Source organism: Notamacropus eugenii, chromosome 3, assembly GCF_028372415.1.
Source record: "Notamacropus eugenii isolate mMacEug1 chromosome 3, mMacEug1.pri_v2, whole genome shotgun sequence".
NCBI classification, from domain to species: Eukaryota; Metazoa; Chordata; class Mammalia; order Diprotodontia; family Macropodidae; genus Notamacropus; species Notamacropus eugenii.
Genome location: NC_092874.1, coordinates 248,929,311 through 248,956,230, shown reverse-complemented (window position 1 = coordinate 248,956,230; position 26,920 = coordinate 248,929,311). Strand labels below are relative to the sequence as shown.

Here is a 26,920-nt window from a genome sequence, read left to right as displayed (position 1 = left end):
TTTAGAATCATAAAATATCTTACAAATAAGAAAGGAAGAAATAATGCAATTCTCGATGCCTGTGAGTCATTTAGATACAGTTAGTCAACATTGCTGTAGCCTTTGATAAATATCCTTCCCTCGCTGGATTGGCCATAGCAATTCTCAAAGGCCATTTAAGTTATAAAAGGGCTGTGATTTGCATTGGTGGAGGCTGTACTCGCATGGATGAAATCTGGTATCCATGAAGTATTGAAACATATTTAAATAGTTTAAAGCTTATTTCCATTTTGCGTGAGAAAAGAAGCACCCACAGAGCACCCACACTTTCAGGTGTGGATCAAGGCCTCAATTAATAAATAAATTCTAAAATTGACTAAAGAGGGTGGAAAATCTGGTCCTGCCCAAACTCAAATTGGAAATTGGTAGAATCTCAGTAGGAGGGAACTCAGAGGCCATCTAATCCATCATATCCCTGAACAAGAATCTAGCCTATACTTAAGACTTCTAGTAGGTGAGTGGGTGGGACTTACTGAGGAAGCTCATTCTGTTTTGTGAGAGTTCTCTTTGCTAGGAAGCTTCCATTACAAAATATTCCTTTTTGTAACTTATGCATTGTTCCTAGTAGTTCCTTCTGGGGCCAAACAGAACAGATCTAGTCCCTGTTTCACATGACAGCCCTTAAAAGTTATTTTATTTTTCCTTTCTTCCATGTATACAATGATTTTGTTCTGACTCACAGTTTGTAAATTATGAAAGGAAGCAATCTTAACGACCAAACTAGGAAGCAGAAAGACTGAAGTTTTTGTGTTATGAAACCTAGGCAGTATGCAGCCTGGTGGGAGATTGTTTCCAGAGCATCTTGGGATGTCAGTGAGAATCAGCATGACCTATACCATGTCACCCAGTGTCAAATCTGTTGCATTATTTTTTCCCTTCTTGCTTCTAATATACTTTACAACAATACTGAAGAACATTTATTTCTCTAAGGTAGGTCAGTTTTATAGGTTCCATTGAATATGGAAAACATAGAAATTCATTTGCATGTGCTACCCATGGCCTGAATCTTCTACTCTCCAAAGGACCCTGGGTCAATGGACTAGATTTAAACCTTGGAGCCAAACCCATTTCTTTATTATGTCTCTATCCCAATTCTAAAGAAATCTCTAAAACAAAGCTTAATTATGGCTCATGTCTAGGGTTTACCCCAGTAATAAGATTTCTTCCTGCAAAAGTACTCAGTATGCAACATAGTTTTCAGGTATGAGATGTGATTTTATTTCTTCATTCAGAGAAAAGCATGACACAGAATCCTAGGATTCATAGATGAATCATATGATTCAGATTTCTATGAACAAACACAGGATGCATAAAATACTCAAATAGCCCATTATAGATGTTAGACTCCCTCCATAAAGATATTTGGGTGGGTGGGGGGGTTCCTGAACAAATGGTCCCTACACACCTTTGACCTTCAGCAATCAAGCAACTTGGCAATGTCATAGAGGGTCACATAGCTCTCCAGGAACTTCAAAGTATGGTTTTAGTGTCCAGGTTCAGAATTCTTTTGTCTGAGAAGCATCTTGTTAAGGAAATCTGCCTTTTAGAGACTGATGCCCAACTAAAATACATTAACTCTCATAATCAGAATTATGCCTGAGGAGAGCCTCATGGCTGGAAATGGCCATTTTCTGGATAGACATTCTCTGATTTGTACTCAGAAAAGAAAACCAAGGCCATAATCTGGAAATTTTGTTCACCTCTCAGGCTCTCTTGGGTAAACATAGGCAACTCATCATCTGTTTTATCTCCTACATAGGTTGCCATTTTTTTCTTGTGTAGAGGGAACATGTGAGAGCACGACAAAGAGAAATACTTCATTTTCACTCCAATTTAGAAGAGACAAAGTATACAAGAAGAATATAAAATTGATGGGCCATTTTACAGATGGCTTTTATAGATCATAAAGGAGACAGAATTTTTCTTTCCCTTCTACCTACTCTACCATGGGGTGGGTGGAAAATATGCCTTACAAATATTCCACAAATCTGAAATTTTAAAAAATTAATTTAAAAAATTGCATATTCAATCCTTTATATCTTTGTCAGGACACAAGGAGTATTCTTCATTATCAGTCCTTTGAAATTTTCATTGGTTTTTGCTTTGATCAATATTCTTAAGTCTTTCAAAGTTGTTCATTTATACTATAACAGCATTGCATACCTTGTAATCTCATCTAGATGATCAGGCAGTATCAAATTGATTAGAATTTCTGCTGATCATGCCTTAGATCCCCTTCCCCCATATTATGCAGATTTCAACCTATGATTTGGTAGATCACATGAATAGCTAACATTTTAAGACTTACAAAATATTTACCACAAATGATTTCATCTGAGCTTCAGAGCCCCTTGGTGCAGTTTGTATATATTGTAATTATTATCCTCATTTTACAGATAAGGAAACTGAGTGGGAGAGGGGTTAAGTGACTTGCCCAGCATAACGCAGATAGTAGGTATCAGAGCCCCACCCCTTCTTTAATCTAAGACCTACACTCTAGCCACCATATCTCTTCTAAGACAGTTACTAATCCCAGGTTAAAAATGGTGTGTTCCACCTCTGAATAGGCCAGGAAAGTACTTTTGGCTACAGCAGATACCACATCTTTCTCCTGTTACTATTAGAAAGGCATAATCAGTATGTGGTCATTGATTTCTGAAGTACGTTCCTATGTCACATCAAGTTAGGAGAACTATACCCAGCAGGAACAATCTGAAGAAAGAGATAGGAGAAATGGAATTTCCAGGCACCAGGTAGTGTGGAAAGTAGGTGACACCACACCTAGAATGCAAACCAACTTATCAAAGTAACTGTAGACCATTATGTGGGATCTTTAGGAGCCGAGCAGTGACAAATGGGAAAGATTTTTGTGCCTTTTCCAGAAAGTTAAGCAACAAACTGAACAGTGTTAAGATGCTGGTCCCCTTTACACCCTCTTCCACAGACAACCATTAAATTTAAGTGGCTCCAGAGGAATGTGCTGAATGATTCAGAAGAAATAAGCATGGGGCAAAAATACCACCTTTTTTTCCTCACATGGTCTCCTATGTGTATTAGTGAGAAGAGCTTTGAAGTTAAACAGTAGTTGGGTGATCATGAGGAAAGCTTGTAATTTCTGAGCTTCACTTTCCTCATCTATAAATGAAAATAATAATATTCACAGGGCTTGCTTTATAAGGCTGTTCTGAAGAAAATTCCAGTGGAATGTGCCCTTCAAGAGCAAAGACTGTCTTTTTTTTTTTTTTTTTTTCCGGTCTTTGAATTCCTAGAGCTTAGCACAGAGTAGGTACTTAATAAATGTTTGAATTTAATTTTACTTAACCTTAAAGGACTATAAAAGTGAATTATGTTTCACAGATGTTAATTTGGCATCTATCTACAAATTTTTCAGATCTTCTAAATATATTTCATTATGTCTTTAATGGCTATTTTGGTCCCTGAAAAGTTGATGACCCCCTAAGAAAATGTGATATTGAAACTGGATCTGTTTTCTTAAGGAAATGACATTGGAAATATGAAACAGAAATGCAATTATCTTCTTATGATGAGAAAAATGTCTCTTAGAAAATAAAGTTCTCTTTTCCTGAATTAAATAAAAAAAGCCCCACCAAGTATATTTCTTTAAATTAAACGAAATCAATCACTCTGAAATCATCCAAATAGCATAAGATACAGTCAGGCAGTTGTTGACTTTTGAAATCTGCAACAAAAGCCTCATGGTTCTACTTCCTTCTCCCATCCCCCTGAGTAATTTCATATCTATTTACTTTAGGGGAGGTAATCTTTGAGAGCAGAACAGAAATATACTGGCCTAGTTCATGAAAGGAAACATGTGCAGCTACAGATAGTACCTTGTGATATTTAAATTCACTAGTTAATTTTTATCCAGCTCATTAATTGAAAGAGATATTTTCTTTTCTCGTTTTCTTTTCTCCTGTATGACAGAGCACACTGAAAATCCATCTGGTATCCTGAAGACACTGCTGGATACTCGTGTTAAAGAAAATTCTCTTTGAGTTATTTGGTTTCTTGCTTTCCTTTAGAAATGGGAGGTGTCAGTGGATTTATAAAATACTCTATGTTCATCTTCAACTTCATATTCTGGGTAAGTATATATATATGTATATATATATATATTTTTTTTGAAAACAATTTCATGATAGAAGTGAGGCACAAAAAACCCCACTAAATTATGGATAAACCTGGATTGAAAGCTAGAGAAACAAAAGGGAAAACTATATTCTATGGATTTATTTTTACTTTGTTTTAGAAAGCAATTCTTTGGCTAGTTTGAGTTTATTTGGGACATGAAAGATTTTTCAGAATCTTTAAGATAAACATTTCATAAATGTTTTCGATATTGTAGATATAAAATTGACGGAGGACAGGACCAAAAATAAAAGTTCTTTGTAGTTGTCAATCCGGAAGGGATCTTTCCAAATGGTGAACACCATTGCACAGAAAAACCTCTGATCCATTTCTTTCTCCTCCCTAATCTTCTCACCTTGGTAGGATACAAACAACAAGCATGTAGGTGAGGTTATAGAATGAAAAAATATACAGGAAAACAATGTCAGATAAAAACAATGGATGGGAAAAGGTTGGAGAAAAAGGGACACAGTACTTTAATCCTGAAAGCAGTAAAGGCATTACCACTTTGAAGTTGACCAGTACATCTTCTTAAACACTACCCTTAAAATGGAAACAAGTTTTATTTTTCAAGCATGATAGTATACTTTCCAAACTAGAAAGTCCCTTGGTATAAACCAAAATGAAGTGCTATCCACACTAGAAAGTCCCTTGGTATAAACCAAAATCAAGTGGTATTCAAACTAGAATGTCATTTGATATAAACAAAAATCGAGTGGTAAAAAAAAATAAAATCCAGATAGCACTGGAAAATCTGTAGGTAAGCAAAAGTAGGATGGGCCACTTCAGTGGATCCAGAGGGAGGTGGGAAGGGGAAATTACTATGAAAGTTCTTTTGTGAGTACTTTTAGAGATGGTTTTTAAGTGAGTGGTCTAAAACCTCAGAAAATGGATGAAGGCATATTTTCAAAATAAGTATAAATTTGCTTATGTCAAATAATGGCATAGAGGAGGAGGAATAATGAATACTGATTATTTTAAGTAACAGTTGCTCAGTCCACACACTCACACACACACCATAAATTGTTGAGGTTAATGATGAAGATATCTCTGCTTATTTTACATATAGAATAGTTAAGTGACTTTCTTATTTTCATACAGTTAACTAGTAAATGTTAAAGCCATAATATGAACCCTAGTCTCCTTTGACTTGGCTAAGTAGTTCGTTACAGCATGCAACTCTGTGATGCTTGGAGGAAATAAACTTGGTGTGAGGCATCTAGGGATTGGTTAATGTTTTGCCATTATTATTTAGGCTTCATTAAAGATCCAAGATTTTTCAGATGTGGAGTATGGCATAATCACATGAATAAGCTAATTGTTAATGAACTGACTTTTTTGGGGGGGGGGGGCAATCAGGGTTAAGTGACATGCCCTGGGTCACGCAGCTAGTAAGTGTCTGAGACTGGATTTCAACTCTGGTCCAGTGCTCTATCTATTGTACCAGCTAGCTGCCCCTTGGATTGTCTTTTTAAGCACTGGTAACTGGCTCTGAGAAGGACAAATAAATTTTACTGGGTTGTTTCTCTTTCTCTAAATGAGTTTCAAACTCTGCTTGGAGGCTAAGTAGTCCAGGTGAAGGAGAAATCTGACTATCGTTAAGGTTACAGAAGTACAAGAATTTAGTCCAGTACCTCGGATGAGTTCAGCAGGAGTTGTTGATTAGTTGAGAAAACTATGATGCAGAGAAGCAGTTGATTAAAATGAGAAATTAAGACAACCACTAGAATCTTCTAGAATGATTACAGGCCATCTCTTCTTCTAGAATGAGAGTTTGAAAGAGTTAGCACTAGGAAGGCTCATGCAATGGTTTCATTTACCAACTTTTATTTTACATATGTACTTCAAATCTTCCCAGGCCACCTTTCTGCCTTTCTCCTTTTGTCTCATCACAACCTCATTATATTTCTGTGTACCTGCCACACTCTAACCACCGTTAAAACTTCAGCTCCATGATGGCAGGCGCTTTTTTGTTGTTGAGTTGTTTCAGTAATGTCTGACTCTTTGTGATCCCATTTGGGATTTTCTTGGGCAAAGATACCAGAGTGCTGTGCCATTTCCTTCTAGCTAATTTTATAGGTGAGGAAACTTAGGCAAACTGAGTGAAGTGACTTGCCCAGGGTCACACAGCTACTAAGTGTCTGAGGCTGAATTTGAACTCAGGAAAATGAGTGATTGCAGACCTGACATTTTACCAACTGTACGACTTAGCAGTGCTTAAAAAAATTCTCTGAACTGAGAGTTTGAAGCATCTCCAGAGCTTAGCACTGCACCTAATAGATATTGAATAAGTGAAATAAGTTGAATTGAGGAAGGAAATAAGCCTAGACAAATGAAGTAACTTCCCCAATGTCATAAGATATTTTGTGGCAGAGCTGTTTCTACAAACCATATCTGAACACAATTCAATTTAGCAAACATTTGCAGCTCAAAAATTCTCTCCTGTCCACAAAAGACCACTAATGTTGGACATATATTTGTAATTATGCTATAATACTAATAGTTATGGGGATCAAGAAAGGTTTCTTATAGGAGAGAGCTCCTCCGTTGAACTTTGATGGAAACTGGGGACTCTAAGGAGCTGAGGTGTGAGGACTGAGGCATTCCAGGCATGGGCTCTGATAAGAGCTGTGCCACCACTTAGACTGCCTTCTTTCTTTGCTCTCCCCTCTTCTGTCACCTCACTTCCCCAGGCCTGCTTCTCAGACCCCATCTGGTCTACTTACCTTTTTTTTTTAATTTAACTGTTTACATTGCTTGGATGAGATGAGAATCACTAACTCTTTCTATTTCAGTGAAATGGAGGACCATTAGGCCTTCCCATCTATCTCCCCTGCATTGCCTCCTAAGGTTCTCTAGGACCCACCATCTGTTCCATGTTTACACTCCTGGGCTGCCATCTGACCTACTGATGCAAACTAGGGATCCTTGGGGTCCTAATAACTGAACCCTTAAGGTTTCCAGATGTTTTTATTCACTGAACCTTCTTTGATGGGTTATCTTCCCCTATTAGAATGTGAGTTCTTTTGGAACATGGGAGTATCTCACTGTTTCTGTCAGTATCTCCAGATTTTATCACAGTACTTGGCTCTTAATGAATGCTTACACATTCACTGAGGTAAGAGACAAGAGGTCAAGTTTAGGGAACTGCACATAAGCCAATTTGGCTAGAACACAGAGTGCATGAAGGGGAGTAATAGGTAACAAGCTTGGAAAGGACATTAAACACAAGGCAAGGGATTTTTTTTTATCCTAGAGCCACTAAATGATAGGTAAGGAATTTGTTGTTTATCCTAGGGACTTTAAATATAAGATAAGCTATGTATTATTTTAATCTAGGAGCAGTAGGAGCTACTATTGGCAGTTGTTTGGAAGATACTATTTCGGGGATAGGGCTTGACTCAAGAATAGTGAGTTTCTCAATCACACTGTCAACATATCTTGTTTCTAAGACATGTAATATGAAGAATGATTCCTTCTTAGCTTTCTCTAAGAGGAGGAATGGCAGTATTACACCTGTTAAATAGGAGTTCTTGGGCAGTGCTCCTGGACTCAGGAGGACGATTTGGTCTCAGACATTTGACATGAACTGTGTGACCTTGGGCAAGTCACTTAACTACAGACAGTTCTGTACATATATATGAATTTTTGTGATGGTGTATGACATGTTGGAGACAGATGAACCAAACAGTGTATCTTGGAAAACATGTTTGGGTCTCCTTCATGAAACCTGGCCAGATGATATGGGAAACACACTGGATTCTGGTACTTATATGACCTTCATGACACTCTGGAATCCATCCCCTTCTTTTCACTCATGTGACAACCACCCAAATTCAAACCCTCAGTACATTTTACCCATGATATTAAAGAAATTGATTTGTAACCTGTAAAATAATTAGCACAAGTTTTAGTATTTTTACTCTCTTGTTTTCATCTCAATGGTGAAATTTAGGAAAAAAATGAGATATGATAAAAGCTCAGGTTATTGAGAGATTTTACAGCTTACAAACTGCTTTCTTTACACAAACTCTTGAGGTAAATGGAACAGATATCTTGTCTGTCTCAGAAAAGAGACAAATGAAGATCATAGAGTTTAAGTGTTACTTAACCAAAGCTTCCCAGTACTCCATCAATCTATAAACATTTATTAAGCACCTACTATGGACAGGTGCTAAAAATACAAAGAAAATGAAAAGGCCTCTGCTTCAAAAACTTCACTGGGGGAAATAACTTTTACACACATAAAAAACTACAAAATGCATACCATGTAAATCCAAGATAATTTCAAGGATCAGACAGCATTGTGGGGGATCCTGAAAGGTCTCATAAAGGGGATGGTATTTGAGCTGAACTTTGAAAAAAATCTAGCAGTTCTAAGAGGAAGAATTAAGTTGGGGTGCATTCTAGACATAGAGAATGTCCTGTTCAAAGCAGTAAGGAAGTAAGAATAAGGTCATTTTGGTTGAACCAAAGGGTTTGAGAATAGAAATAACACGTAAAATAAACTTGGGAAGGCTTTAAATGTCTAATAGAAGAAAATAGAATTGTATCCTGGAGGCAGAAGGGAGATACTGGAGATTAGTGAGCAAGGTATGTGAATTATGAATGACACTTTTGTAGGTATGTGGAAGATGAATTGAAGAGGGGTTGAACTGAATCAGAGACCAATTAGGTACCTACTTATATGCCAGGTTCTATGCTGGGTGAGGAATGGAAAGACAAAAATGCAATAGTCCCTGCTTTCAAGAAACTTACATTCTATTGGGGGAAACAACATGCACACATAATAGGTATTATTTTAGTCTTATTATGAGAGGAAGACCCCTGTTTAAGCATCATCTCTGAAATATACTGGTTGTGTGAACTTGAGCAAGGAGGTTAACCTCTCAGTGTTCCACACGCTTTCCAAGATGACAAGCTGCATGGAAAGTGCTGAGCTATATTGGCAGAAAGAGTTTCTTCAACTGAGAATTTCCTATATCAATCCCAGGTCTAGTCACCTATCTTTATTATAATCATCATTTATCATCACCATCCTCATTGTCATCTTCTTCCCCTTCATTCTCCTCTTGTTTTGGGCAGTGTTTTCTGCAACTGGAAAACAAAAAGTATTGAACTCTAAGATCATTTTCTTTAGGATCACTGATAGCGTCTTCTAGACCACTCTAGTAGCAGATACCAAGGATAATATGCACCTCATCCTATTCCCAAATGATTCTGATTTCTTCTGCAAAGCTTTCTGACAGGCTTTCTTCCCATGTTGCTTAGAAATGATTTTTTTTGGTTTTGCAATGTCTATTGAAACCATTGCTCTTAGGTTATTATGGATCAATACCTGGGTAATTGTGGCCAAAGTTCTACTTGTGATAACACAGTTTCCAGTGGAGGTTTCTGACTGGATTCTACAGGAAATTTTGAGACCTCTAAGTAGTTTCTTTCATTTCCATGTATAATATGCATTGGTTAGTAAATTTAGGCTCTTTAAGGATAACATATAACCTGATTTTGAATTGCCATCATGAACCTTTCTATTTCGAGAAAAAAATTCAATATAACTCAGTCATTTGTTCAATGTTGAATTCATGCACATGCTACCCATATATGGCGTTTTTATCTTTTACTCAGCCATTTTATTGACTTCCTTTGAAGATGAACAATTTGTAGTTACATTGGATAATGACTGCTTGTTCCAAAATTACTTCTATAAGGTTCTATCATGCTTCTTGTGTGCTCGAGAATGTCTATCAATCCTCTTCCTTACTTTTCAAGAGGAAGTGTTGCTGTCTTTATAGCTACATTAGGGTGTTAGACTCAATGTTTTATTAGTAACATTGTTATTAATTATTTTTATATCATTATTATTATAGTATGTTATCATATAGTATATTATTATATCATTATGCTTGTTACAAGCCCAGTTTAGAGATGGTATATAGCAATGAACCAATCCTTCAAAGAATTTCTGGTTTCTAGAGTACCTTATATAACTTTAATACTTCAGGTACAAATACTATAATGCATTATCTGAAATTGGTCAAAGGTTGAGGTTTAGATAACACACATACAGGATGGTTTAAGGCAGAATCATAGGGATTTTTAGAGTGTGGTACTTTTATTGATTTATTATGTATTATTTTATGGCTCTGCCCAACTCCTTAATTCTATGCTAATAAAGATACATTATCTTACACCTATATAAAGCTAACAAAGATATCTCACTTATATACAGTTTGATACTTCTAATTTCCCTTGGGAGTGACAATGTCAATTTCCTTTCTCATGGCATTTTGAGACCCACCCTGCGCTGAGTTCATGCAGTGTAGCTTTTGAGTAAAAGGAACAGTTGTAAGGACTAGCAATGTATCTTTTCAGCCAATAGATCATGTCAGTACCTACAATTAAAAGACAGCATGGGGCAAGTGGGGAGTTTATGAAGAAATATTTCAAACCTTTCCACTCATTTCTCCACACATTTATTTTTTCATTTAGAATGGACCTGCTCACAGTTAACATTGGGATTTAAAAAGGAAAATCCTTCAAAGGAAATTAACAATTTGTCACAATCCTAATATTTATTGAAATTACAAATAATAAAAAGGTTAGACTGGTATGGTTTTTCTTGAAAATCCTTATCACCTTATATTTTCACAATCACATTGTTTCTAGGGTGATTACTTAGCTAGGGCTTGTTAAGACCAGATAGGTGTTTGAATATTTTCAAGATATACATTTAGAGCATCAATTTATGTTTATGTCTTTGAAGGGAGATGATATGATGAGGTCACATAAATTCTTAGTGCTTTCTGTTTTCTAGAATTGCTGATAAAAGAACCATCAGCTTTAAAAATCACTATAGTAGAGTAAAAAGCATTCCACATCATTTACTATAATATCTTGATATATATTCATCCCTCATCATTCACTGTAATATCTTGATTTATATCTGTATATACTGAAGAGATGTCAGCCCTATGCTAAGGATATGTCAGCTCCGAACCATGTGATTTGTTAGGAGTTAAAACTGATATTTCCAATTCTGACTTTTTTTGGACCTTGAAATACTCTAAAACCTGTAAACATGTAAAGAATACATGCCTCTCCCTACAAATTCAGCTGCTCAAACATATTTTTCTGTGGAATATTGACAGAATAAAATGTGTGTGTGTGTGTGTGTGTGTGTGTGTGTGTGTGTCTTTTAACTCATGATCCTTCATTTTGTACTTCAAGCCACTCCCTGGGACTTTAACTACTAAATCAAAGATGGACATTTGCTAAGAGTTCCCAAGAAATGATTTCTTGCTGACAAAATCTCATGGCCTTTCAGGTGTAGTGACCCTGCTGCTGAAATGCCCCATAGTTCAGTTTGAGTATAGGCAAATGATGTATCTTTAAAATGAACCAACTATACCTAGTTCAGAGAGAAGTTCCACATCTAAATTTCAGTGCAGATGAAACAGGATAATCACAACTAAGATATGAACAATGCTTTTTTCTTAAGGCACAAGAATTCTTAACTTCCAGTTCTCAAACTCATTTTTTAATGAACTTTTTGATAGCTGTACTTCAATATAGTTTATTTCCTTTGTTTTTCCTTACAACATAGCATAGTATCTAGTAGAGAATAGGTGGTAGGTAAGTTTTCATTGATAGGATGTGGCACCCATCATTTTTATATTGCTAATTTGTTTAGTGAATTCTTTCCACATAAAATAAGACCACCCAGGACCAGTGCTTACAAATATGAATTTGTGGAGTTTTGAATGAGATTCTAGTCTTCAAAATGAAAAAAAAAAAGCAAAAGAATTAGAAAGTCAACATGTTATCTCTCTCTTAACTCACTGTTGAAGGGAAGAATAAGAATAAAAATGACAAAAAGTCTCCAGTAATAAAATCCAACTTAACAAGGAATAATGTCATTGTTAGACCCTCAACTCTAAGAACACTGAAAATGTCATAGAAAAGGCTTAAGAAAATTGCTGGGGTTATATTAAACAAAGGATTCAAATATACTTCCCTCCCATAATGGAATTCAATTTTGACTATGATTGAGGCTTTTTTTAGGCTAATATCAATTATGACACAATGGTAAATTTTAAGAAAAATACAAGAGAAATGAGTTTTGAGAAATAAATATCAGCAAGCACTATATGTCACGTCACCAAAACTTAACATATGAACTTAATCAGTTTCATCAGTGCTCACTGATGGCATGAGTGAATAAATAATACCTTTAAAATTTGTTTAAAATAAATAGACCCATAGTCTTTTCCTTTATGAAACTCATTGAACTGTGGCAATAAAACTGTGGTAGGTATAAACAAACTTGTTTAGGCACCATAAAAGTCACAAGAAATTGTAGCTATTTTGGAAGGTTGCAGCTTGAGCAAAACAGTCTTAGTTTCTAAACTATTTAGATAATTACTCTTTTAATTCTTAGTTTACATTTATTTTTCCAATGGCTTTCAAGACCAAAAGTTCTCATAAATAGGGAAAAAGAGCTGTTTTCATTACCTTTCTGCATAGTTTGATCTTCAAAGTTGTTTTTTTATTTCAGGACTTCAGTGGGTGTATATCATTCCTGTGGATATTCCCTGTAATGATATAAATCGAAGTCTCTTCATGTTCCAATCCTATATGACTCTTGTCTATGTGTTTTCATAAATCTTCAATAGGAGGTCTGCTGAGAATGATGGAGGAAGTCTTTTAGGTCATTTAACTTGATTCTGGTAGTAGTAGGCTAGCACTCAACACATATGCTTATGTCATCCCTCACTCTGGTTATGTAATTTCCCAATAGATCATCTCCTGGAGGATCTTTTTTAGTACATTTATTGTGTACAGGTCAATATTTGTAACATCTTACAATCTGTACAAGCTTACCAAGCACCTCTCTATTACACTTTTGACCCTCCACAATTTTAATGTGTCAAAGACTATGGTGTAGAAGAATTCAAAGCCATAAAGAATAGTCCAAATAATATTGATGCTAAAAATAATAGACTTTTGTTTAAGAAAATAACTTGAGAATCATTGAAAGCATTACACAATTTCCCCAAAGCCATGTAGCTCATTCTCATTCTATTAAATTCTGACTGGGCCCAGCCTAGTGCTTATTGTCAGTGTCTGTCCAAGATAAACATGGATGAATCAGCTTGAAGAGCTGTCCACCTCACTGCATATTAAAGGCTCAAGAGTAGGCACTCTCCATTCACTTAGTTTTTCCTATATGGATTTCACATTGATTTAAACACTTGAGTGTTTGTGGATCCTATTTTTTAAACTTCTCAGTGTTCTAGGGCTTAGTTCAATTAACACAATGTCATCTACAAACAAGATTGTCTGGAATATCCATTTACCATGAATAGAGAATTTTTCCATTTGGTTCTTTATCCCACATGTCATTTAGATTTGTTCCTGTCAAGGAATCTTTTGAGAGCTGATAACGTCCATGAGAGGGATCTTATTCGATGACATTTATTGTCCCATGATTTCAAAGAATAAAATTGCTAATATAAATGGGAGGAAAATAAAGATGTGTTTTCTTCTATTCAATTAAATGACTTTAAAATAATAAGCATAGTAATGTCTTTTATTTTCTTTATTTTCAGTTTGTGAAAATAAGCCTATTTTCAGACCATTTGCAAAAGTCTGTCTCTTCATATTTTCATCAAAGATATAGTTGGTATATAGCCTCTTCTAATAAAGATTTTTGTTATCAGTGTAAGATAGTAGGTATATATGTCAGTACGTAATTGATATTACCTATCACCCTTTTTGGTAGAAATACTATATGTAATTTTTTTCCAATCTCTTGGCATGTCCTTCAGTTTCATTGTTGAGAATCTGTCCCACAGTGACCTCTAAGTTGTGCCACATTCAGCATGGGTTAACTTTGTATATTTAGTCTAGTTTAGGTCCCTTCTTTAAGGGACTTTCCTATCATATCCAGACCTGAGAAAAGTGTAAAAATTGTAGTCCTTTGTCACAGATGAAGAAAAGTACTGATTATAGAAATGTTGACAGGTCATGTTTAATTTACTTACAATTCTTGTAGGTTAACCTTCAAATGTATAGCTTATGCAGATGTAGCTCAATTTAATCCCATGCTAAGCTTTCTACAATTTTCATTCTTTCTTCTACTTGTTTATGCAGAAATACTCCTCATAATATTATGCCATTTTTCTCTGTGAGGTTTTAACATTTTTCATTGTTGGTTACTGTATTTTTCTCCCTGGAAGGAGATCAGTTACTTGCTAGTTGTGGCATTTTCTAGGCTCTTTTGGCCTTCCTGTTGTGGTGACTGATTTACATTAGTTAAACTTCCATAAGAAATGGTGGTAATTCATGTTCCCATATTCTCCTTGAACCATTTCCTATTTTGTTCATTATCAACTGCCTGTTTGAATAGATCTGGTTGGAAATATTATAATTTTATGCTGTATCTGAATGTAAACTTATTCTTTTAAAATATTAGTTTACAAAAATGTGAAAACTTTGAAAGTTGAAAATTTTGATTTTAGCCTAAAAATGTGAGGATTTTAATTTTGTTACAGTGGAAAGAACACTGCTTCTTGTCAGAGGAACTGGGTTCAAACCCTGTCTTCCTACTCTGGGGAGTAGAGGTTGAGGAAGGATTAGCAAAGCGGATGGCAACCCCAAAAGAGGACCTTTGAAATTGTATTTTAAGATTGCAAAGAAGGGAGTTATTACATGCCAATTTTTGAAGCAAGATATAAGGTGGAGACTTCCTCTTATGTCTTCCTGTGTACATGTGAATTCTATCTGTTTCTCTCTTTTTGTCTCTCTGTCTTTACTTGTCTCTGTCTCTAACTCTGCCTCTGTCTTGTGTTTAGTTTCAGAATTAAAAAAACAAAACACTTTTTTTTAGTGAGGCAATCTGGGCTGAGTGACCTGTTCAGAGTCATACAGCTAGCAAGTATTAAGTATCTGAGGCCAGCTTTGAACTTAGTTCTTACTGACTAAAAGGTTGGTTCTCTAGCTATTGTGCCACCTACCTGCCCTTCAGTTTGTTTTTTTAAGAAAGAAATGGAAGGTGGTAGAAGCTAGGATCCTAAGAGTTTAAAGACATATCTATTCCTAAGCCTCATCATAAGGGTGTAGGGGAGGAGGTCATCAGGGTCAAAATAGTGGGGGTCCCCCTGAAACTCCCGAGAATGTGGCACCAAAAAAGCTTTATGCCAATGTTACCATGAAGTAAACACAGAAATGTAAAATTTGAAACCAAAAATTATGAATTGTGGTTACTGAGCTCCATTAGGGAGGGAGAAGTGTCAGGGGAAAGTAAGTTACTGTATTTTAGCTTCTTATTTCTCCTATAAGCATACTGACAAGGCCAGAGTAACTATAATCCATTGCAGTTTCTGCTGGATGCATTGTAGTTCAACAGACACCTCAGAATCTCTTACCAACAAAGTTTCCTTGATTAATTCATTTTTTGGAGGCCATAATATACATCTTAACTCACCCTGTTCCCCCAAATACAAGAATTTTACTTCAAATAAGTCAATGTGTTTTACATTTTATATAGTGGCTGTGGTCCAAATGAAATAATCTGCTAAAGTCATTTAGGAGTTGAAGACTCTCAAGTCCTGTTCCTCAATGTTTCTTTTACAAGTGAGTTCTAGGACCAAAGAAAGAGGGGAACAAAAAATGCAAGCATTCATTTTATTGGGATACACAAACCTTAACTCATCCTGGTTGCTAAACACCAAATTTTGTAAATACCCTCTTGCCTCCTGCCTACCTCAAACAGCAACCTGCCTCTTGCATCACGAATGAATAGTTGGCAATTAGTGCATATTATCCTTCATCTAGAAAACCTCCTTGGAGATGAACCTCAAGACTACATTGTCTTTAAATAGCTGGAACTTATTTTTGACTTGGCACTGTTGATTAATTGGAATTAAAGTGTGTTTGTGAGAAATATATATATATATATATGTATGTGTGTGTATAATATATATTAGTGTAAAACATAATATAAAATGTATATTATATATAATATATAAATATATAATATAAAATAAAATATGTATGTATATTATGTAAATATATTTTTTCTACATTTCCATTCCTATAGTGGGTGTGAATGAATGTGTTATATGATGTATATATATATATATATATATATATACATATGTATGTATAAATATGTACAGATATATGTGAATGAGTATGTGTACATATATTATATGTGCACACACTCATTCACACACACTACAGGAATTGAAGTGTGGAAAAATATACTTATATACATATATTTTATTTTATATTGTATGTTTTGCACAAATATTTTCTATTAGTATACACACACATATATTTCTGAGGCACACACACTTCAATTCCAATATCGTTTTTAATAGACAAGTTTCAGCCATTTAAAGACAACACAGTCTTACTAACATATATGTGCACACACACACACATTTACATTTCAGTTAGAGATGATTTCAATTCCACAGACACGTAAACTGTATATGAAGCAGAGAAGTATTAATAGCTTTTTTTTTAAATTAAATTTATTTATTTAACTTTTAGCATTCATTTTCACAAAATTTTGGATTACAAATTTTCTCTCCTTTTATCCCCTCCCCCCCCAAACACCAAGCATTCTAATTACCCCTATGACCAATCTGCTCTCTCTTCTATCATCCCTCTCTGCTCTTGTCTCCGTCTTCTCTTTCGTCCTGTAGGGCCAGATAGCTTTCTATACCCCTTTACCTGTATTTCTTATTTCCTAGTGGCAAGAACATTACTCAACAGTTGATCCTAACACTTTGAGTTCCAACTTCTTTACCTCCCTCCCTCTCCACCCCTTCCCTTTGGAAGGCAAGCAATTCAATATAGGCCAAATCTGTGTAGTTTTGCAAATGACTTCCATAATAGTTGTGTTGTATAGGACTAACTATATTTCCCTCCATCCTATCCTGTCCCCCATTACTTCTATTCTCTTTTGATCCTATCCCTCCCCGTGAGTGTCGACCTCGAATTGCCTCTCCTCCCCATGCCCTCCCTTCTATCATCCCCCCCACCCTGCTTGTCCCCTTATCCCCCACTTTCCTGTATTGTGAGATAGGTTTTCCTACCAAAATGAGTGTGCATTTTATTCTTTCCTTTAGTGGAATGTGATGAGAGTAGACTTCATGTTTTTCTCTTACCTCCCCTCATTATCCCTCCACTAATGAGTCTTTTGCTTGCCTCTTTTATGAGAGATAATTTGCTCCATTCAATTTCTCCCTTTCTCCTCCCAATATATTTCTCTCTCACTGCTTGATTTCATTTTTTTTTTTAAGATATGATCCCATCCTCTTCAATTCACTCTGTGCACTCTGTCTCTATGTATGTGTGCATGTGTGCATGTGTGTGTGTGTACTCCCACCCAGTACCCAGATACTGAAATGTTTCAAGAGTTACAAATATTGTCTTTCCATGTAGGAATGTAAACAGTTCAGCTTTAGTAAGTCCCTTATGACTTCTCTTTGCTGTTCACCTTTTCATGGTTCTCTTCATTCTTGTGTTTGAAAGCCAAATTTTCTTTTCAGCTCTGGTCTTTTCATCAAGAATACTTGAAAATCCTCTATTTTATTGAAAGACCAATTTTTCCCCTGAAGTATTATACTCAGTTTTGCTGGGTAGGTGATTCTTGGTTTTAGTCCTAGTTCCTTTGACTTCTGGAATATCCTGTTCCATGCCCTTTGATCCCTTAATGTAGAGGCTGCTAGATCTTGTGTTATCCTGATTGTATTTCCACAATACTTGAATTGTTTCTTTCTAGCTGCTTGCAATATTTTCTCCTTGACCTGGGAGCTCTGGAATTTGGCCACAATGTTCCTAGGAGTTTCTCTTTTTGGATCTCTTTCAGGCGGTGTTCTGTGGATTCCTTGAATATTTATTTTGCCCTCTGGTTCTAGAATCTCAGGGCAGTTTTCCTTGATAATTTCATGAAAGATGATGTCTAGGCTCTTCTTTTGATCATGGCTTTCAGGTAGTCCCAAAATTTTTAAATTGTTTCTCCTGGATCTATTTTCCAGGTCTGTTGTTTTTCCAATGAGATATTTCACATTATCTTCCATTTTTCCATTCTTCTGTCTTTGTTCTGTGATTTCTTGGTTTTGAAAAAAGTCATTAGCCTCCATTTGTGCCATTCTAATTTTGAAAGAACTATTTTCTTCAGTGAGCTTTTGAATCTCCTTTTCCATTTGGCTAATTCTGCTTTTGAAAGCATTCTTCTCCTCATTGGCTTTTTGAACCTCTTTTGCCAATTGAGTCAGGCTAGTTTTCAAGGTGTTAATTTCTTCAACATTTTTTTGGGTCTCCTTTAGCAGGGAGCTGATCTGCTTTTCATGCTTTTCTTTCATCTCTCTCATTTCTCTTCCCAGTTTTTCCTCCACCTCTCTAACTTGATTTTCAAAATGCTTTTTGAGCTCTTCCATGGCCTGAGCCCATTGGGTTGGCTGGGACACAGAAGCCTTGATTTCTGTGTCTTTGCCTGATGGTAAGCATTGTTCTTCCTCATCAGAAAGGAAGGGAGGAAATACCTGTTCTCCAAGAAAGTAGCCTTCTATAGTCTTATTTCTTTTCCCTTTTCTGGGCATTTTCCCAGCCAGTGACTTGACCTCTGAATATTCTCTTCACACCCACCTCGCCTCCTGATCCTCCCAGCCAGCGTTTGGGGACTGAGATTCAAATGCTGCTTCCAGCCTTAGGGCTTTTGGCGGGGGCAGGGCTGCTATTCAGTGTGAGAATTAAGTTCAGGTGGTTAGGTTGGGGCAGGGCCGCCTCTCAGGCTCAGTTCCCTCAGGGGGTTTATGCACAGACCTTCCACAATGGATTCAGGCTCCCGCCCGCTTGGGGAGCCCCTGTCTGCAGCTGCCTCTCAGCTTCTACCTCCCGAGGGGCCTGAATTATGGGGGCACCCCACTCCCCTCTTGACCCACCAAAGAGACTCTCTCACCGACCCCCGTCACCTGTGGGTGGAGGGACTTGTGTGGCCGCTGGAGATCCTGTCCCTGAAGCCTGCTCAGATCTTTTCCTCTCGGTGCCACGGCAGGGCTGCACTCAGCTCCCAGTCCCGGCGCCCAGTCCGCAGTGCGAAGGACCCCCCCTCGAGAGGTTTGCAGGTCTCTCCGGAACAGAAATCTCCCTCGCTCCAATATTCCGTGGCCTCTGGGTGCAGAATTCGCCGTGAGTTACTTCCCTGTAGCCGTTCTATGGGTTGTGGGTTCGGAGCTATGTGTATGTGCGTCTTTCTACTCCGCCATCTTGGCTCCGCCCCCGGGCACCTTATTAATAGCTTTTAACCCCACATATAGCCATTAATGAATCTCTAATTTATCTGAATATAACCACAATTTATGAACACAGATGCCATAGAACTAGAGAATAATTTTCCTCTTAGGGGCAACATGGTGTAAGAGCAAGCAAAGTGGAATTTTTGTTGTTTTCCTTTTGGAGTTCAGTTTCCCAGGGCAACTGAAAATATCTGAAGACTCAATCTTCTTTGAACCCTAGTAATTCACAGCTGTGCTGAGTCATGTGGGTTGTGATGCCTTCTGACTCTAAGTCTATTAGTTGAAAACTGTATATACTGGGAGGCTGGTATTTTGCTTTGAGGGTTTTGCTTATGAGAAGAAACTTCTATTTGCCTGCAGTAGCCATTTATTACGAGCCCCCTAACTACATAGATGTTATTGGTGCTTCCGCATCTGATGGTGTATGTAGGTAGTTGTATTATCTTGTCAGACAGTTGGAGCTCTGTCCGTTGATCTTTGTGCTATTTTCTCTTGGTATTTTCTCCACATTTGGGGTGTTGACCTTTCCGTTGAACTAGTGAATGAATTATATATATATATATATATATATATATATATATATATATATATATATATATATATATATATATATATGTATATATATATATATATGTATATGTATATATATATATGTATATGTATATATATATGTATATGTATATATATATATATATATACATATACACATATATACACACACACACACACACACACACACACACACACACATATATATATAATTAAAGAAGGATTGTTAACCCCTTTAAAAGTTGTCTTTCATTTATAAAACAGATCAAAGAACCTGTGCTAGCAGGCCATCCTGGGTGTCCTAGCATGCTTGCTAATACACACGGCACAGTGCATAGAGTTGGCTTTCAGTTCTTGCCTCTTCAATATTCTGGCTATGTGATCCTGGATAAGTCACTTTGTCCTGAGAGCTCTTGGCAATTCTCTAAGCCTCAGGAACTATAATCAGCATAATGACCAACCATTACCCCAGAGGACTAATTATGCTACCCACTTCCTAATAGAGGAGTGAAGGACTGAGTGCAGAATGAGATCTACATGATGTTTTGGACTTGACCAATGGAGAAATTTGCTTTGCTTGACTATGCATGCTTGTATTAGGGCATTTGTTTTTATTTCATTATGAATTGGGAAGGGGTGGGTAGTTTGGAGGGAGGAAAAGAAGACTTTTTTTGTTGATTTGAAAAAAAATAAAAATTTAAAAAAAGAGTATCACAGAGTAGGTTCTGCCCTTCACTGATTAATTCATTGAGGAAGTTTTCCTTTTCTAGGAGTTCCCTAGAACATACTAGGTCATGATTGGTGTGAATAATGAATCCCCCATAGACATGTATATGTATATATTTATATGTATAAGAATTTGCACTATACAAAGTTAAAATTATGTATAGAATATGATAATTACTTCCAGAACAAAGGAAATTCACAGGGTAAATTCCAATAATTCATCTACTTCAGGAGATTCTGGTTCCCAGTAATTAAGCCTTAGCTGTTAAATCACAGATCTGATCCTGTGTATCAATTTATTCTAACTTGACCTTTTTCCTTCTACCTCTAGGCATGTGGCTGTGTCATCCTGGGAGTAGCAATATATGCACGTGTCAGCGAAAATGGTAACGATGTAAGTTAAAGCTTCCCCCAAACTATTCCATTCTTGTTTATAAAAATGACTGAGAGCAAAATTCTATTCTGAGTATGAAGAAATAAGTGAGATCTCCAGGAAGCCTTTATTAAGTATATTCTACGTGCAGGTACTGTACCAGTTAGGCACTGGAATCTTAGTTTGCTGAGTCCATCCAAAAGTGGGGAAAGAGAGGGAAAATGTGCAAGAAGCTTGGGAAAAAGAGCCCATAGTTTGTCACTCAATGGGGTGTCAATGAATGGTTTGGGTCAAGGGAACAAGGAGGGAAAGGGGGAAAGAAGAAAGGAAGCAATCACTCTCTGCCTTTAAGGGCCAGCTCAAGTTACATTTCTATGTGATCACTATTGATTATTTCTTTGTCCAGCCCCAATTATTTCACATTTACTTTGTATTAACTTATCTATGTCCATGGCACCCAACCTTCCCACTCCCCAGTATGATGTAAGCTTCTTGGGAATGAATATCTTCATTTTTTGTCTTCCTATCTTAGTTTCCTCTCATAGTTCTATTTATATACCTAGATAGGTGGTGTAGTGGATAAAGTGTGGAGAGAGGAAGATCTGAAGGCAAATACGGCCTTTAGTCATTTGACATTGGACTGACTTATAACACATCACTTAAGCCTTTCAGCCTCACTTTCTTCATCTGTAAAATGGATATAACAAATAGTACCTCCCTCCCAAGGGTTGTTCTAAAGTGAAATGAGATATTTGTAAAAAGGACTCTGTGAACTTGGAAGCTCTATGTAAACGCTAGCTACTAATCAGTAGTAGTTGAATGTTGAAAATATGCAAGTGACACATGGCACTAATAATAAAGACCCAAGGGAACAGATTGGCTCTGAAATGGTTTGTTTTGGTGACCATAATTCCCATAGATAATCTGAAGTAGAATATAAACCCTTTGAAGGCAGGGATTTTTTTTTTTTATTTCATCTTTGCTGTAACACCTAGCACAATGGCAGGTATTCAGTAAGTGCTTATTGGATTATATTGAGTAGAATTGGAAATGTCATAAAATAACCTTCCTCAACAAACTTATAAAAATACAAGCAAATGGTTACTCCCAAGCCCTTTTGCTGAGGAAGATGCCAATAGGGGATAGAGAGGATATACATTATTCAACTGTCCCTCTTTTTCTGTACTCCCTCTTGGCCCTGAGAATCATTTGTTTCCCAGATCCAGGCCCATCAGCCACCTAGTTATAGGGGCAGAACCAGAGGGTGTATTTACTAAATACATGAGATTACAGGACATGGTTGAATACTGATGGTTCTATTTACACATTTTCCCCCTAGTCAAGCAATCCTGGTTTCTTGATAGTCTTAGGTGCTGGGTATGAGCTTAGGGAAGTATGCTGGAAGGTTATAGAGTAAAGAAAATGATTTGAGGGCTAACTTAAAATCAATAACTAACCTAGAAATGACAGAAATTCTAGAGATAACAGATATCCACTGGGGGGGGGGGGAACCTTGGCTTTTGGGAGGTAATTGGACTGCTTTTTCATGGCAGATATTAATGATATGAAAACGTTATTCACTTCTTCCCCCACCAGTCCTTTTATTGCCCTCCCCACTTGTTAATAAACAAATTTGTTGTTTAGTCTGTTAGTATATCATACCTACTTAATCCATTGAAGAATTTCTGTCCCAGGCTGTGATTTGATGGTATGTGCTTTTGCATTTTTCACCTGCCTCCTCCACCCTAGTTCTCAAGGTTCTTATCTAAAAAAACTGCTAGGTTTTCCTAGATAATCTCTGATGTCCCTTCCATTGTGGAACACCAAGTAGATTTTTAGAAAGAATCTAGAATTAGACTAATTCTCATGTGATGCTAATGAGCACTACGGAGCTAAAGCTGAATTTCCAGGAACAGGCAAGCAAGTCCACACTAAGACACTGCTGAACAGATTTTGGTGGAGGAAATATATCTTTATTTGAATGAAAAAAAAAAACCTAAATGTGTAAAAAATCATGTTTTAAAGTGGTAGGGATTTAGAAAAGATAGGCCTATATAAAATCATGAGTCACAGGAAAGAAGAAAGTTGAAGGTGGAGAATTTCTCCTTTCTAGGACATACATTTTATGGTCCCTCCATGCCTGGAATGTTCTCCCTTCTCATCTGTATTTCCTGGCTTCCTTGGCTTCCTTCAAGTCTCTGCTAAAATCCTACCTTCTACAAGGAAGCCTTTCCTAATCCCTCTTCATTTCAGGGCTTTCCCTTTGTTCATCATTTCCAAATTTTCTTGTATGTAGCTTATTTGTACACAGTTGTTTGCATGTTATCTTCCCCCTTAGAACTATGATACAGCAACTTGAGATCAGGGACTGTCTATTTATTTTTTGATATGCCCAGTGCTTAGCACCCTGCATGGTACATAGTAGTGATTGAATAAATGTTAATTGACTGGTACTATTCCAAGAGACTTGTTTTCCCTCAGGACTAACCTCCACAATCACTAAACAGCTCACCTTCACTTTCATAAAGCTTCCTTAATTTCAGCCTGTCTTGAACTGATGGTCATTGACTGCCTCTTAACTCAGACCTATTCATCTCTGCTTAGAAATTCTTTCACTGCCCTAACTAAGACCCATGCTTTTATATGGGAGTATGAAAATAGGGTTTAGTCAAAAGACAACCTAAAATACTTCTACTGATCTTTGAAAGAAACCTCTGCTTCCTTTTCCACTTTTATTTGCATCCATTCTTTTGATTCCACTAACTTTTCTTCAAGCTTTGCTCAAGAACAGGAATGCAGGGACAGCCAACACTTTTTTGAAAAAATGTATTTATTTTTACTTTTCAACATTCACTTCCATAAGTTTTAAATTTTCTCCCTCTCCTTCCCCAAGACAGCATGCAATATGATATAAATCTGCAAGTACATTCCTATTAAGTACATTTTCATATTGGTCATGTTGCATAGAAAATTTATAATGAATGAGAGAGAACAACACCTTTTTTAAATTTAATTAATTTATTTATTTTCAGTTTTCAGCAATCACTTCCATAAGTCTTAAATTTTCTCGTCTTCCCTCTCTCCTCCCTTCTCAAGATGGTGTGCAATCTTATATGGGTTCTACACATGCATTCTTATTAAACACATTTTCTCAGTAGTCAGAACAATACCTTTTTTAAAAAAATCTTTTTCTTACCACCTAAATTTCTCAGCAGGGGCAGGTGACCTTCCAGTTCCAGAGAAAGTTATGGCTAGTATTTAACCTACCCAAATTTTAGTAAGTCACATGAGAATTAAACTCATGATTTCTGAATAAGTTATGTTCCTTAATCAGATCAATTCTTATCTGTTGATTTCCTCTAACTCTCATAAGCATCTTCATGATCATCCCAAAAGGGGAACCTCATAATTAAATACAGTACTCTAATGAGGTGATGACCAGTAATGAGCATCACATAAGAACTAATCTAATTCTAGATGCTTGCTAAAAATCTGTTTTGGTGTTTCCACAATGGCAGGGACATTAGAGATTATCTAGGAATACCCATCATTTTTTAGATAAGAACTATGAGACCCAGAGTGGAGGATGGAAAGGTGATAAATGCAAAAGCACATACCAAGATAACACTTCTGGTGGGTTGAGAACCTAACTTACTGTTCTTTATTCCCTCCTCCCACACTCCACCATGTTTCTTCTCTGGCTATTGAATAAGGAAAGACTAAAAGGGAATTCATAAAGTTTATATATAAAGTATCATCATAACAGCAACCACAGCAAGAAACAACACAAACAATTCTCAAGTATATTAAGGCTATGTGACGTAGCAGGTAAAGACAGAGTAGATAAAGAACTGGCCTTAGAGTCAGGAAGACCTGCCTCTAATACATACTGAGTGAGTGACCCTGGGTAAGTTGCTTGTCAGTGACCCAGGAAACTCTTTAAAACTAGAACAGAGGTGAATCTTCATTGGTGGAAAGAATTCTTCACTGGAAATTCACTCTTATTAAACACCAATAGAACCATAGGCATGATTTAATTTTTTTTTTAAAGGTTAAGTAAAATACTGATAGAAGACCTTAAGGATAATAGATTCTCAAGGTGTAGTGAAGAGAAATTTTATGGGATTTTGAAAAGAATTTCTACTTAATATGTACAAAAATATCTTGAAGGAAAATGTACCATGCATTCTATCTAGAATACAAAATGGTGGTAGAGTAAGGAGAGCAGACCTGGGTGCTAATTCAGTTTTTTCACCTACAACCTTGGACAAGTCACCTCACAAGTCTCAGTTTCCTCATCTCAAGTTAAAATATCACAAACGTTTACTAACTACATACTACAAGCAAAGTTACTATGCTGGATACTAGGATGACAATGACAAAGAGTGAAACAGTTTCTACTTTCACTTGCAAAATGAGCTGGTTGGTTGGGCTAGATGGTTTTTTCTTGTGATCACTTGAGTTTTTCCCAGTCCTTTGGCCCAAAGGGAGTTGAATAGGTCTCATGACTTAGTGAGTCAAGGTGGATGTCATGGAGACCTAGAACACCAGGTATTGTTTCATTGTTATTATATTAGGGTATTATTCTTCGGTTGATTGACTTAATGAACCACATGCTTGCTTTGTGCCATTACAAATTCCATATAAGTCAGAGCCAACAAAGGAGGGTAGCTCTTTAGACCTTGACTGACCCGTCATTTTCATGGGGAGTTGCTGTTGTTACCAAACTAAGCCTGTCCCAGTGAATGGCTAGACCAGGAATAACTGCCAACTCAAATCCTTTTTGAAGTTTTTGTCTCCTTTGTTTTTATCCAACAAGGTAACAAGCTTTTATACAGTGCTTTAAGGTTTTCAGACTACTCTTTCAACTGTTAAATACTTCCATTCTCACAACTGGGAGGTAGGTGCTATTAATTATGTCAATTTTACAGATGAGGAAACTGAGGCAAAGAGTCACATAGATAGTAAATGTCTGAGACTGGATTTTAACTCAGGTCTTCCTGACTCCAGGTCTGGTATTTTATCTACTGTACCGCTAGGTCTCATTGTAAAAGATTTTTTAATTTTTCTAACCAATTCATGGATTCAGTGTCACCAAATCTTGACCTTGTGCTTAAGTTGAGTATATAACTGGTCTAATACATGACTGTAAGTCACAGGTCATCTGAACTAAAAATTACATTAGCTATAGTGAAATTGTTTTCAAAGCTTTATTAGCCACTGAATTTCCTATTCAACTCTGGCAATGATGATGACCATGATAAATAATAACTAATATTTATCTATAATGCCTTAAGGTTTGCAAAGTGCAGTACAAATATCTCACTTTTTCCTCACAACAACTCTGTGAGATAGTTAGTTGTTCTATTTTTTTTTATAGATGAAAAAAGTGAGGCATACAGAGATTTAGTGATTTGACCAGAGTTCCACAGTTAGTGATAGACTGAGGCCAGTTCCTGACCCTTCCTGACTCCAGGTCCTATTCTTAACTGTTTAAAAAATTTGTGGGGGTTTGGGGGGCATGCTTAGCAAATTATTCATCATTGGAATAACTTAAAGAAAGGGCTATCTTGTGACTAACTTTTCTTCTGTCTCCAGATCGTCAGTGCAGAAGTACAACCAATCAACATACATGCAGCTGCTAATCTCTTGATAGCTGTGGGTGCCATTATCATGGTCCTTGGCTTCCTGGGATGCTGTGGTGCTATGAAAGAAAGTCGTTGCATGCTGCTCTTGGTAGGTTTCAAGGCCTTGGTCTCTGTGCTGAATT

At 36.6% G+C, this 26,920-nt stretch overlaps 1 protein-coding gene across 1 annotated transcript in view; it reads left to right on the top strand.

Annotated features, from left to right (window-relative positions):
- Window positions 1–26,920, top strand: part of TSPAN8 (tetraspanin 8) — a 75,267-nt gene that overhangs the window by 29,818 nt on the left and 18,529 nt on the right. Inside the window, exons 2-4 of the mRNA XM_072655377.1 lie at window positions 3,985–4,144; window positions 21,109–21,171; window positions 26,749–26,886. Of these exons, the coding sequence (XP_072511478.1) occupies window positions 4,085–4,144; window positions 21,109–21,171; window positions 26,749–26,886 (261 nt within the window). The 5' untranslated portion in view covers window positions 3,985–4,084. The remainder of the gene's footprint in view (window positions 1–3,984; window positions 4,145–21,108; window positions 21,172–26,748; window positions 26,887–26,920) is intronic.